We start from the raw sequence: 12,500 nt of genomic DNA, 5'->3' as shown, positions 1-12,500 counted from the left end.
ATATTAGCGTTAGGGACCCCTGAATTGTGGTCTGCCGTGCAGTTGGCTCAGGGGCTTACAACAATTTTGGCCAAAAATGTCAAACTAAAAGACCATTTTACTTAATAGATATTTATACATATATATTTAGGCACTGTACCGTGTATGAGTTTCACTGGATGTGCTAAAAACTGAGCTCTGTCTGTGTTTTATGTTCAGTCTCTGATTTTAAATATGTAATATGCTACATTATTACATATGTAATATTATATTTTTACTTATGTAATATATCATGTTAGATTTCCATTGCCCAGGTGTATACAAGTAATGTGATATTTTATTATGAATTTTTTAAAATATATATTACATGTATATATCGCATATATAATTACGTTTGTGTGTTATATATCATAATTCTATATCATGTTACATACATAATATTGTAAATATTACATATGCAATAGTTTAAATATTATATATGTAATATTTTTTATATTACATATGTAATTATCTATATTTATGGCTTAAAAACAGGGTAAGGAATGAGAAATCCCAGGTAAGCTTTTTTAAAATTTGATTCTTCTGGTGGTGTACAGGCATACCCCGCATTAAAATACGCAATGGGTCCAGAGCATGTATGTAAAGCGAAAATTTACTTTAAAGTGAACCTTTTTTCCCACTTATCGATGCTTTGGTACAGGTAGGGAGCCTGTATTGCTGTTCAGGACGTTCTGACAGGCGCATACGCGAGCTGCCGTTTGCCTATTGGGCGGAGGGAATCAGCGCGTCACTACTACGGCTGTCTGTAGGGCAAAATAAGTGTCCGTACTCGCGAAGCGAGCGTATGGACACATGGGTATGTTGCTATTGCGGGTACTTAAAGTGTGTGTCTTAAAACCGGGGTATGTCTGTATAAGACTTTATAAAACGACACTGGAGGGGGTTATTAAGCAGTGCAGAATGGTAATTCTCAAAAGAGAGATGCTTTCCATGAAGTCCCAATATGAAATGCTACTTATTGGTCTCCAATTAGTTGCTACCAAGTGTGGACCTTAGGCTAGGTCCCTGGTGGTGACAGCGGTGCGCTGCACACCAATCACTCACCTCAATAGTGGCAGACCCCAGTGTCTTCCAGAAGGGTGCGTCAGCCAGAAGGGGATGCAACACGATTGTGTTCCTGTGGCGACGCGGTGCGCTGGGAACCAATACGAGGGCAGATAGCCCGGACCAGTGGGAATGCAGCTATTGTTGACCAATGGCTGCGACCCACCCCCGTCATGGCCGTGCCCCCCCCCCACCATTTTGGCCACACCCCTGAGCCTCCCATCACTCCATACAGACCGCAGATCGCTGTTTTAAGCTGTGCACGCGCCGCATGGATGCCAAGCACGTGTGCAGCAGCCTCCACTGGGGACTTGGGATATCAGGCCTGTATGGCTGTCACGAAGATTTGCATTGCCCAGGTCTATACAAGTAATGTGATAATCAACTGGATTACTCCAAATATATTACCTATTAAACATTTCAGGGGGACCAATCGGTCAGGATAATGGAGTGTCAGATTAGTTGATAAACCTGAGGATCAAAAAGGTAAGAAAGATAAAAGGATTAAAAAAAAGAAGAAGGAGTGGGCCCCTTCCAGAGGAAAGAGTACAACAATGGGAGAGGAACGTTGTAGGGTGAGAGGTATGGCAGAAGCACAGTGGAGAAGGGAAAGAGAAAAAAGGGCGTTCATAAGAGCAGAAGAAAGAGAGAAAGTACAGGAAAAGGGATTGGGAGCGAGAAGAGGGCTAATGAAAAAGAACAAAACACGAAATGAGAAGAAATGTTGTGGGGTATAAAGCAGTAAGGGGCGATAAGATCCCCTCCCCCCCCCCCTTAAGGGCATGCGAGTACACTTGTGTTTAAAGGTTACACTCAAAATAATAAGAAAGCTGAACTCAAAATAAAGGACTGAAATGGATTCAAATGAAGTAAAAAATATAGCACACGTGTTCAAGCACAAGCACAATAATTACATGAATGATGTACAAAAAATGAATGAAATAAAAATCTAACACCATTCAAACATATCTGCATTGTCACAACATTTAATGTTACAAAAATACAGTGGGTATTACCAGACATTAAAAGTTATGGTGTAGAAAAAAAGTGACGAAATCCCCCTGTACAGTATATAAAAATACAACTTGTGGTATTTCTCAGAAAGGTCTGAAACCCTGTCTTGCCCCGTTATCGCTTAGCATGCAGCCAGGGATTATGGGTAACGACATGCACTCACAGTGTCCCGCTTTACTTCTTATTCATTTTAACATGGACCCCTTGTAATATGGCAGGCTTTATGCCGGAAATATTACACATCTTTTCAGAACTGCCTGGGTTAAAGAAGTGCAGAGCCAGTAAACCTACTCACAGACAGCTATGGGTCTCATCAGTGTTACTGGGTATGTAACTTCACGCTGGTAAGTGGGTATAACCAGAGATATTAAAAAAAAAAAAAAAAAAAAAAAGTTATGCTTCGTAAATACAAAAATACCGTTGCGCGTTCAGAAACGGAGTCACAGAAAACACAGAAGTTCAAGTATATTTTATTCAAGGTTCGAGATGCACCATGTCACATTATTGCCAAAGGTTATCAGTACAAAACACTTTGCAGCTGGCAAAAGTAAGAAAAGTTGATTTCTTTTTTTTGTTGTTGTTGCATTCATCACTATAAATTACTGTTACAGTACTTCGTAAATTCAGAACTTCAACTCGCATTTTTTTTCCTTTGTATCTAAAATTGCCATCAGTATTAGAAATTCCTGAAGAAGGTAAGGCGTGTGTTTAAAGGGGAGGTAGTTGGAATCACGGTATTTCCATTTCTCGCTCAATACCCACATATTTCAGAGCATCAGCTTGGCTGTACCTGTAATAGAAAAGAACAAAAAATCGTATATTCAATTCCAATATTTAAAAAAAAAAAAAAAAAATGCAAGCTGTGTATATTGTAACACTCAAAATTGAAGATAAGTAGGGGTGTTGAGACAGTAAGAAACACAAAATATCTTAGTCATTTCCATGGGGATGGGGAATATAATAGCCGACTTTTCATGCATAGGAAAGAATGGTTTTCATTCACATTTTAGACAATTAGGGGGATGGTGAAAAGTATAAAAGGAATGCTTAATATTACTTTCAGTACTTTGCATACACGGCTCAAAAACTTTTCTGGAGATTGTACTTTAACTGAAACGGTTAAAATAACAGGCATTATGGCAAATACAATGTTGGAAAGGTTTTTAGAAGAGGATGCACAGAACGTGTGTTCTTTCGGAAAGCTAAATCCATGCTTTAGTAAAGAGTTTATGATAACAGAAGAAAATAACGATGAACTATTCTCAAATGCTTGACACTGCGTGGTGTTTGTCTGTGATTAGAATATCCTTAAAGTCAAAGACTGTCCTTGAACACTCCCCCAATAAAAAGGTAAAAAAAGATAACTTGGTATATTTCAGCGATGCGGTATTTATTTGAATAATGCTAATTGGGACATTACAGGCATACCCCGCATTAACATACGCAATGGGACCGGAGCATGTATGTAAAGTGAAAATGTACTTAAAATGAAGCACTACCTTTTCCCCACTTATCGATGCATGTACTGTACTGCAATCGTCATATACATGCATAACTGATGTAAATAACACATGTGTAACAGGCTCTATAGTCTCCCTGCTTACGCACAGCTTCGGTACAGGTAGGGAGCCGGTATTGCTTTTCAGGGCGTGCTGACAGGCGCATGCGTGAGCTACCGTTTGCCTATTGAGCGATATGTACTTACTCGCGAGTGTACTTAAAGTGAGTGTCCTTAAACCGGGGTATGCCTGTACTAGGCTATGGATGCCCCTTCTCTTCAGCAGTGTCAAGTTGTGTGTGAGCTTTTGCAAAGTAAGGCAAGTGATAAATAATGGCAACAATTAAAAATACTCAACAGGGTAAAGATGTACTAACCTGTAATCGAAGAAAAGCTCTTCACCTGTTTGGATGGCTCTCTTAGCAAAAATACCTATTCTGTGATCTCCATTAACCATCATTACTAAAGAGAGAGAGAGATGTAACAATATGAATAAGGGTAACTGTTTCCTCCATCTTTGAGAACCACTCATGATGCTCAGGTGTGATAAATGAAACATGCATGTCGAGTCTCACTTGTTTGAACTTTAATCTCACACCATTCTACCATCCACAGTCACAACCAGTGAGCCAGGACTTGCCCATTGTTTGGGCATCGCGGTTTGTTTATTTACATTTTTTTTTTTTTTACCCGGGCATTACCCAATCAGCCCTGACCTAGCTACGACACTCTCAGCGAGTCGTTTGAGTACGTGGGCCTTGGCAGTTGTGTTTGTGTCTTCAATCTATGCATAATCATGTTAAAATCATATAGGAAAATTCCATTAATTGGAATTTATTAAGAGAAATACACTCAAAATAGAAACCCCAGGGTTATACCATACGAATACAATCAACAGGTTTCTCGAGCAAATCTATCAAGTTCCTAGTAGTGACAGGAACTTCAGATCATTGTACTCACAGATTTTCTGTGCTAAAGTAGGGACACCTGGTTATTCGAATTTTATATACACACTGCGTGTGCTCATTTGCATGTCATTACCCAGAATCCCTGGCTGCAGTGGAAGCATTGTATGGAAGCGATAATGGGGAAAGACAGGGTTGCAGCCCTGTCTGAGACATGCAAATGTATCCACGAGTGGTATTTTTATTTGATATACATCGCTGTAGCTACCAAAGTCAGCCCAGTATAGAAAAAGTGGAATGATTAAACTGTCCCTCAGAGCTTAGAAGATCTATGGGGATCAAAATGTTGTCGTCAACTGGCAGAACTGTTTTCCTTTATTTTCAATAAATATGTCACTTTTATTTTGTATCCATGGGTTGTGCCTGTTCGTCTCTTATTTTGTTTTGTTTAACCTAATTAGTTGGGTAAGAGTGCGCATTAGCTAGTTTAGGTACATATATATATTAGAAATACATAGAAATTTCGTAAAATAGCTTTTTCTGCACCTTCAGAAAAGCACAAAGCCCGGTAGCATAAAACCCACCAAAAAGAAACCTGCAACCAAAATCCAACGTACCTTTTGCATAGCAGTTCGGATTTACAGAATGGTTCGCAAAGCGAATTTTGTTGCCTTTGCGTGTTGCATCGACTACAAAATCTAAAAAATAAATAAAGAAAGAAATGACAAATCGCTGCACATTCAGAAATCTTGATGCTGGAACATATACACGTTGGTTTATCATGGATAGGTGGGTATCTTCGGCATTGATTCAATCTAAACAAAGAGTTTGGCGACTCAGGTTTAGCACCTGTCAAGTGATCGGATGATAGTTCAGCTCATCGATGTGAATTTCTACCAACTTAGTATTTGAATTCTACACTCGTTTAAAACAAATACCATTGTCCTTTCTCTTGATACACCAAGAAATAGGTAAATTAGGTAAATGTTTAAAAACATTTAAATGTTACATGTTTTTCCAAACACGTTGACGCTATTGATCTGCCATCAAAATTCTTTATGCAGGAGTGTTTTATTTTATATTTTGCATGAGTACTCGTCAAATATGTATCCGTTCCACCTCTTCCTCTGGAAATCAGGTGCACTTACCATTGTTCAAGTTGAAGAGAAAGCTGCACATGTATTTATCGTACACCTTCCCCCTTCGATCTGCCTCATCCTGAGATATGATCTGAAACGGGGTAAAAAAAAAAAAAAATTAATCCGTTTTCTATATATAGGTCTTTACATTTAAGACCTTGTCCTGTCTCACACAGCATTATCTTATAATGAAAGGTTGCAGTACACAGTATGACTAAATACTTTATAATGCTTGGCAACATTTTCATTAGGTCTGCTGGTTATGACAGAGGAAAAAAAATGTCTGTGTGGGGGGGTGATGCAAGATGAATACAAACTGCACATATTAACCAATACATTATTGTATTTCTAAATATCAGCTTACATATGTATATATCCAGCACGGAACAGTCTATATTTGGGTATACATGGGTAAGGTAACCTTTTACTCAATTGCAATGCAACATTATATAGTGATTAGATATGAATAAACATTGATATAATATACCATCAATACAGAAGATGCAATGTTATGGAATTTCCTAACCAAGGTTTACCTTCATAGAAAAACAACTAAACACAAGAAAACCAAGGCGGCCTCCAACCCATATTACACACATGCAATTCACAGGCTTAGAATATTAGCATCAATATTCTAAAATGGAATATTAACTCCCAGGTATGCAAACTGACTGACTGCCAGGCTTAAGGGCCTGCACCTCATTGTACAGGGATGAGCAGATGGGACTTCCAGCATTGACAGGGGTTAAAAATGTTCCACTGCAAGGGCTGGAACACAAAGGAAGAGTTAGCTAAATATTTTAGACAAGGTCAGAGAGAAAGACACAACAGCCTATTTTCCCTGTGCCAATGACCTTGATCATAGCAAATTGTTCATCCTTAAAAATGTAGGCGTATCTAAACACCAAACATCTCATTTTTATATATATATTAATTTTTTTAACCCACTAAATAAGCAAATCATTCATATTTCATTTTTATATAATTTTTTAACATATAGAAATCTATTTGGAGTGCTATTGACATTAATCTTATCCTCTGTCAGCAATGCTTCCCGTTTTCTACACATGATGTTACTTTTGTGGAAGGATTGCGCAATATTAACCCGGTAACATTGCACTCCTGTGTACAAGCTAAGATACGAAGATACGAAAGTATACAACTGTCACAATTATAGGGAATTACCAGGGGGAATCAGTGGTTCCAGTAATATAGGGAATAGGTTGTAGGGAGGGGGGGGGGGAGTGGGGAGAGATTTAGTTCAGCTATGGAGTATTCGTTCCATTTCTCTACTATAGCAGTACTTTAGGTATGCTGTTAATTTCTCCATCAACATTATTTCCCATATTTTATTTTTGGCGGATGATAGGGAGGGGGGCTTAGAGTCTTTATCAGCATGGTTTTTTTAAGCATCAATGACCTTGTATTCAAATATCACAGCTTTCAGTTCAATTTCATGCTATTGTGGGACTATACCTTTAACTATTTTGCACCATGGCCATCCAACTGTTTACTTCCTTGCCACCTCTACATGTTACTTGTCACTGCTTACCTCTCCACAGTATTCAGAGATGAACTCATTCTTCTGCACAGGGTCTTTGATAAAGATCCCCCAGCCCGCAACGTCCGAAGGAGCCAACAGCAAATGCTAAGAGAATGAAAGGGATTTCTTGTTACTACCCCAAGATTTTCTGTTCCCGCAGTAAGGAAGGCCGATCAAAGTTGCAAGACAGATGTTTTGGACTTGTGAACATGAGAAGCATAAGCAGCAAAATCACAGAAACTGCACGCCTACTGCAAGGCAGACATTCAATGGTAATTCCCTTTTCATTCTAAGCCACGACATGAAGGAGGAGGAACACTAACAAATTAATGAGGCCTGTTCTAACATGGTTTTGCGTCTCATGGTTGTTGTAGAAAGAATGTAGCTTGAAATGACCAGTTCACGCTCTGCACAATTCTCAATGTCAAGGCAGCCATGCCGCCCATTCACGTGCATCTATTGTCACAAACTAGAGAGGCCTTACCTAGCCTTCTGCCCCATTGCCAAATTTGGTTGAAATCAGCCTGTGGGATCAAAAGTTATTCAGGAGGGGCAGACAAAGACACGGTGTGTTGCCTTTTCCACAAAATTTGCCTTTAGACCAAATTAAAAGGCAAACTATATGCTATTGTTATACAAAAAAAAAAAAAAAAAACCAACACAATTTCGGGCTCCATTCCCTTCACATGACAGATATAGTCTTGTACTGTTGTGCCTCTTCTTTTCTGCATTTAATATACGCTCTGTCTTTTTGTGGGGGTTGGGGTAGGAGGAATGGGTGGTGGGGGAGGAATAGGTGGGGTGGTTTTGGGGGATGGGTGGGGAGGAGTGAAAAAAATAGACATGGAAAAAATAGAACTAAAAATCCACTTTTCTCCAACATTTTAATGTACACAGCTGCTTTGCACAGTGATCAAAAAGTAAAATTGACAGCCCCCTCACATATGTACTGCCAACCTTTTTGGATCCCCGCTGGATGCTGCAGTTCTTGCATGACACGTTCTTGCTGTCCCAGTGATCGGCGGCTCCACACGTTAGACACAGATCTGGGTCGCATTCGCGTACGGCCAGATAACAAGGGCACTGCTTGGTGTTGCATTGTGCTTTGCAGCGGCATCCAGGGAACCTGTTTTGGCCTTTAAAGAGACTGTATTAGCATGGGAAGACACATTGTAAAAAAACAGCTAACTACCCTACATGTTTGTGACTAAGAAAGCCAAAAAATGATCAAATGTTGACAGTGGCCAAGGCCATGCTGAAAAACTATAGGTTGAGTGGCTGCAGTACAGTTGTTACTAACAGAGAAAGACTTCCCGCCTGTGATTCGGGTGCCCGGAGTTTGAACATAACCAATACGATGAAGCTGTATTCTTATTTTGAACAAATAATAGGCTTTGGAGGTGTTGCTGCTAGGTACAGTAAAAAAACCGCATCAATCCTTTCTACTCTTATTTTTTTTTACCTCCCATATTTTTTCAGGGTTGAAACCGGGAATCCACCGGAGCTGAACAATACAATTTTCAGCTCAAAATACCTACCTGTGAAGTTACCGGATTTACATTTTTCCTCCTGGGGAAACAAGATGGCGGCCAAATCTCAGGCCAATAGGAAGGTTGTGGCCTCCTGTTGGACGGCCGTTTAAATCCCCTTTAAAAACTAGGAAGCAATGCCAGGAACGTCACCGGTACTTATCTCAGGAACGGGGTGGGAAGGGGGTTCCAGGGCTGAAAATAGCGCGGTTCAGCTCTGGAGGGCCCTCCAGTTCCAATCCTGTTAGTTAGGGGGGGATTGCTGCTTTAACACCCTATGCTCAATATAAGACAAAGTCACAAGGCACTGCTTTGTGAAATCCATGACTTGACCCACGGTCTTGAGTGTAGATTGATGCTCTGCTGTGTTTTATAGAGGCTACAAAAACCTTATTATGCCCAAATAGCAGTCATAGTGGCTCTGTGTGGATACCATACCGTATAAATAACCGTACAGTTATTAAACACGCGGGCAACTTTCTATACACTGTATTTGACAGAGGGCGATAAGCAATATCTATGCTTTATTCCACCTTTCCATTTTTAAAGTGTGTCCCCCCCCCCCTCTCCCTGAATAAAGGGATTAATAAATGATAGCACATTATTATGGAGACAACAACGCACACGGCCTCAGAAATTCAGCATTTCTTCTCAATATGTACTCAGTAGAAGCGGCAGGACTTAGCTGACCTGATTATCTGCGCACACATTAGGGAATTACAACGGGGCAGATGTGCAAGTGGGTACTACACTAGCCATACTTAAAGACTGGCTTGCCAATATACCAATATCTGAGGTAAAAAGGTTGTTTCAACTCTAAAACTTTATAGTGTTAGAGTGATCAAACATCACAGATTTAATCCAGCACTATTCATACCCTTTTAACGTTTTTGCTGCCTGTGGGACCTGCAACATTTTTTTTGCCCTCCTCCCCTCCCTTTAAAAAAAAATAAATAAATATTGTACCAAGGACAGTGCTGAGAAAATATATCACAACAAAGGATATGACAATCTTCCCTAAATTGGATACCATTTGCAAATCACTGTAAGTAGCATTGTACTCGATTTGAGGGACGACTGCCATACCCTTCGCTGTGATATATATTCTCAGTCTCTCAGCGCTGGCTGCACTTGCAGTTTTTTTCCCTCCCCTTTCGAGTCCCCTTTCTCCTCCTATTTCTATCATGGTGCCCAGGACAATGCCCCACCACTTACACTCAGAGCTGCACTGGCAGAACTTCTCACAGAAGTTCTGGGCAATGACACAGGGGCAAGAGCTGTCACAAGGCTGGCGGGGGTGATCGCAAGGCTGGTAATTGTAAACATGGTTGGAGGAGCCATCTGAAAAGAGGAAGACGTTAAATAAATTAGCTAAGAGGAAGAACCATTTTTTTTCTTTATGAGAGGAAATGAAAAACAGGACACTAGATAGAAAACCTATTAACCGACGTGGGGGCAGGGTGAGCTTGAGAGACATAAAATAGCATGCATTAAGGCTACGGCAAAGAAACTTCTTGCGATAGATGTGGGTTTTAGAAGTGTGGCCTAGACAACCTTATTTCATTGAAGTGTGTTTTTACACAAAATGACAGTACAGGCTGTTCTGGGAGGATATTCCCGTCTGAGTACAAAAGTAATGGCTATTAAATATTTTTGGGACCTTAAATGCAATGGAAATTTTGAACTCTAAGAGGCATCAGCTGTATATATTTTAGCTTCTGTTACTCATCCTCATTTTTATTGTGGATAACGGTTCTGTCATCTCATTTGTATACAGTATCTCAACATCAAAAGCAGGAAAACATCGTAAAGCAGCAATCCCACCTATTTTGCATCATTATTTATTTGAAACAGAATTCGAACCGGGGGGTCCTCCGGAACGGAGCCGCGCTATTTTTGGCTCTGGACACCCCCCCACCCCCCCTCTCTCTCTCTTTATATGTGACACTTACCAGTTTAGTTGCCAGTGTTCCTTCCTGGATTTTCAAAGAGAACATCCGCAGTCATCCAATAGGAAGCTGCGTCATCACCCCCAATGACGTTGCAGCTACCTATTGGCCTGCAGGGGCCGCTGCATTTGGCAGACATTTTGATTTCCCAGAGCTAAAAAAAAGCAACAACTAAACTGGCAAATATCCCAGGAAATTCCCTGATTCAAATCCTGAAAAAATATGGGGGGGAAGGGGGGTGGCTGCTTTAAAAAAGACACACTTAGATACATCTGAAAACATAGTGAGCTAAACTGCTTAAGATATGCATTTATGTGCAAAAAGGTTTACAAGCGATGTAGGTTTATTAAAATTAATTTACACAGAATTGTTCTGTTTTAAAGCAGCGTAAGCCCCGTGATTACATACCAGGTACATAGGCAAGTTATGGCGACAAAAAAGTGACTAAAACTCTTCACCATACAGTAATAATAAAGGGCACGTATAAGCACATTCACAGGTTTCAAAGCAAAGAAGCAAAAAGTGACACAACAGGAGTGCTCACTTGCATGTCACTACCCAGAATGCCCTGCGGCAATGTTCCTTATCATTTCTGTACTTTGTACGGTTGAGTGTGTCACTTTTTTGTTCACCATAACATATTTGTATATCGCAGACCTTCGGAATCCTGTGCTTACTGCATCTGTTACCTACAATTACATTTGCAGCCCCTTCGGAGAAAAATATGGACATTCAAACATCTGTTGCGTGTGACCTCCTGACAGGTGAATTATGTATGTCACTGATATTTGTACAAGTGCAATAATGAAAGAAAAAGGACAAACCTTTTTTCAGTTGTATTTTTCTGCAATGCGCAGCCCACAGCCTGTAAAGAAAGTAGTCTTTTTAGTGGTAGCACAAGCATATAATAATAACAACACAAGGAAAACAATAACAGGAGTAACTTTCGACTCTATTTATGGTCATTTCAGATATATGTGGGCTGACAAGTCGCATAAATCCGCATAGCAGGTATCTTTAAAAATGTGGTTTAGCTGTAGCATAGAATAATGATATGGAGACAAAGTCTATTCTGCGGTTTACAGCTCGTTAAAAATGATGGCCTGATGGGAAATGCTACAGGCACAATGATTTCTGGCTCTAGGAATAGATAAGCACCTGAAGCATGTAGCTGCCACATCACTTAGTAATGACAGCAGTTGGAAAAGCCAATGGAGCCCTCCACAGACAGTGGTTTCTCCCAAGGTATTATCAGCATGGATCATATAAGTCACTGCAGGTTTAAGGTTAGCACTTATTTCCTTGTTACAAGGGAAAAATCCAAAGTCTCACCTATGTTTCCTCTTTTTCTTTCTCGGAGGCGTGTCGACATCCTCTGCAGGAACAGGTGAAATAATACTAGATTCCTTTACTCTGAACTCGTACACCTGCAAGAGAAGCAAACACATGGGCCATGAATAAGGGAGACCAAACGTGAGACCTTCAGTATTCTTTGGTAAAATGGCTGAACACAGGGCTAAAAGGAATGTTATTATGCACTTTGTAAGAATAAGGTAAGTGAGACATTACTTAAAAGTAAACGAGACAGCACTCAGAGGTAATTTGCAAAAAGATTGTATTGGAATAGGTGGCACAAATGCCAACATTTCGGTCCCCCCGTGAGGACCGAAACGTTACCTCTGAGTGCTGTCTCGTTCCTACTGCGTTGCTGCGGCTGCACCACTGCTGAGAGGAAAACCCCTGCCTGTTAACTACTGCTAAGGGACATGCACCTACCTTTTACTGCATACACGTGAGTGTGCCAACTACTCTCCATTGACGTACGTACGTGTGTGTGTGT

General features: G+C 40.3%; 1 protein-coding gene across 8 annotated transcripts in view; it reads right to left on the bottom strand.

The window, feature by feature from the left end:
* Nucleotides 1-2,551: 2,551 nt before the first annotated feature.
* The window catches only part of EZH2 (enhancer of zeste 2 polycomb repressive complex 2 subunit), a 59,109-nt gene continuing 49,160 nt past the window's right edge, over nt 2,552-12,500 (bottom strand). For 4 of the 8 annotated variants that reach the window (XM_075586735.1, XM_075586732.1, XM_075586733.1 and 1 more), the window contains exons 12-20: nt 11,993-12,087; nt 11,485-11,525; nt 9,927-10,052; nt 8,125-8,318; nt 7,192-7,287; nt 5,649-5,730; nt 5,118-5,198; nt 3,973-4,057; nt 2,552-2,887 (exon numbers count right to left, since the gene is read on the bottom strand). In XM_075586735.1, coding sequence (XP_075442850.1) covers nt 2,827-2,887; nt 3,973-4,057; nt 5,118-5,198; nt 5,649-5,730; nt 7,192-7,287; nt 8,125-8,318; nt 9,927-10,052; nt 11,485-11,525; nt 11,993-12,087 — 861 coding nt within the window. In that variant the 3' untranslated portion in view covers nt 2,552-2,826. The remainder of the gene's footprint in view (nt 2,888-3,972; nt 4,058-5,117; nt 5,199-5,648; nt 5,731-7,191; nt 7,288-8,124; nt 8,319-9,926; nt 10,053-11,484; nt 11,526-11,992; nt 12,088-12,500) is intronic. The other 4 variants (XM_075586738.1, XM_075586741.1, XM_075586739.1 and 1 more) reach the window with 3 other exon arrangements.

Source organism: Ascaphus truei, chromosome 2, assembly GCF_040206685.1.
Source record: "Ascaphus truei isolate aAscTru1 chromosome 2, aAscTru1.hap1, whole genome shotgun sequence".
NCBI classification, from domain to species: domain Eukaryota; kingdom Metazoa; phylum Chordata; class Amphibia; order Anura; family Ascaphidae; genus Ascaphus; species Ascaphus truei.
The sequence above is the reverse complement of the archived record's forward strand: the minus strand, read 5'-3'. Positions and strand labels throughout refer to the sequence as shown.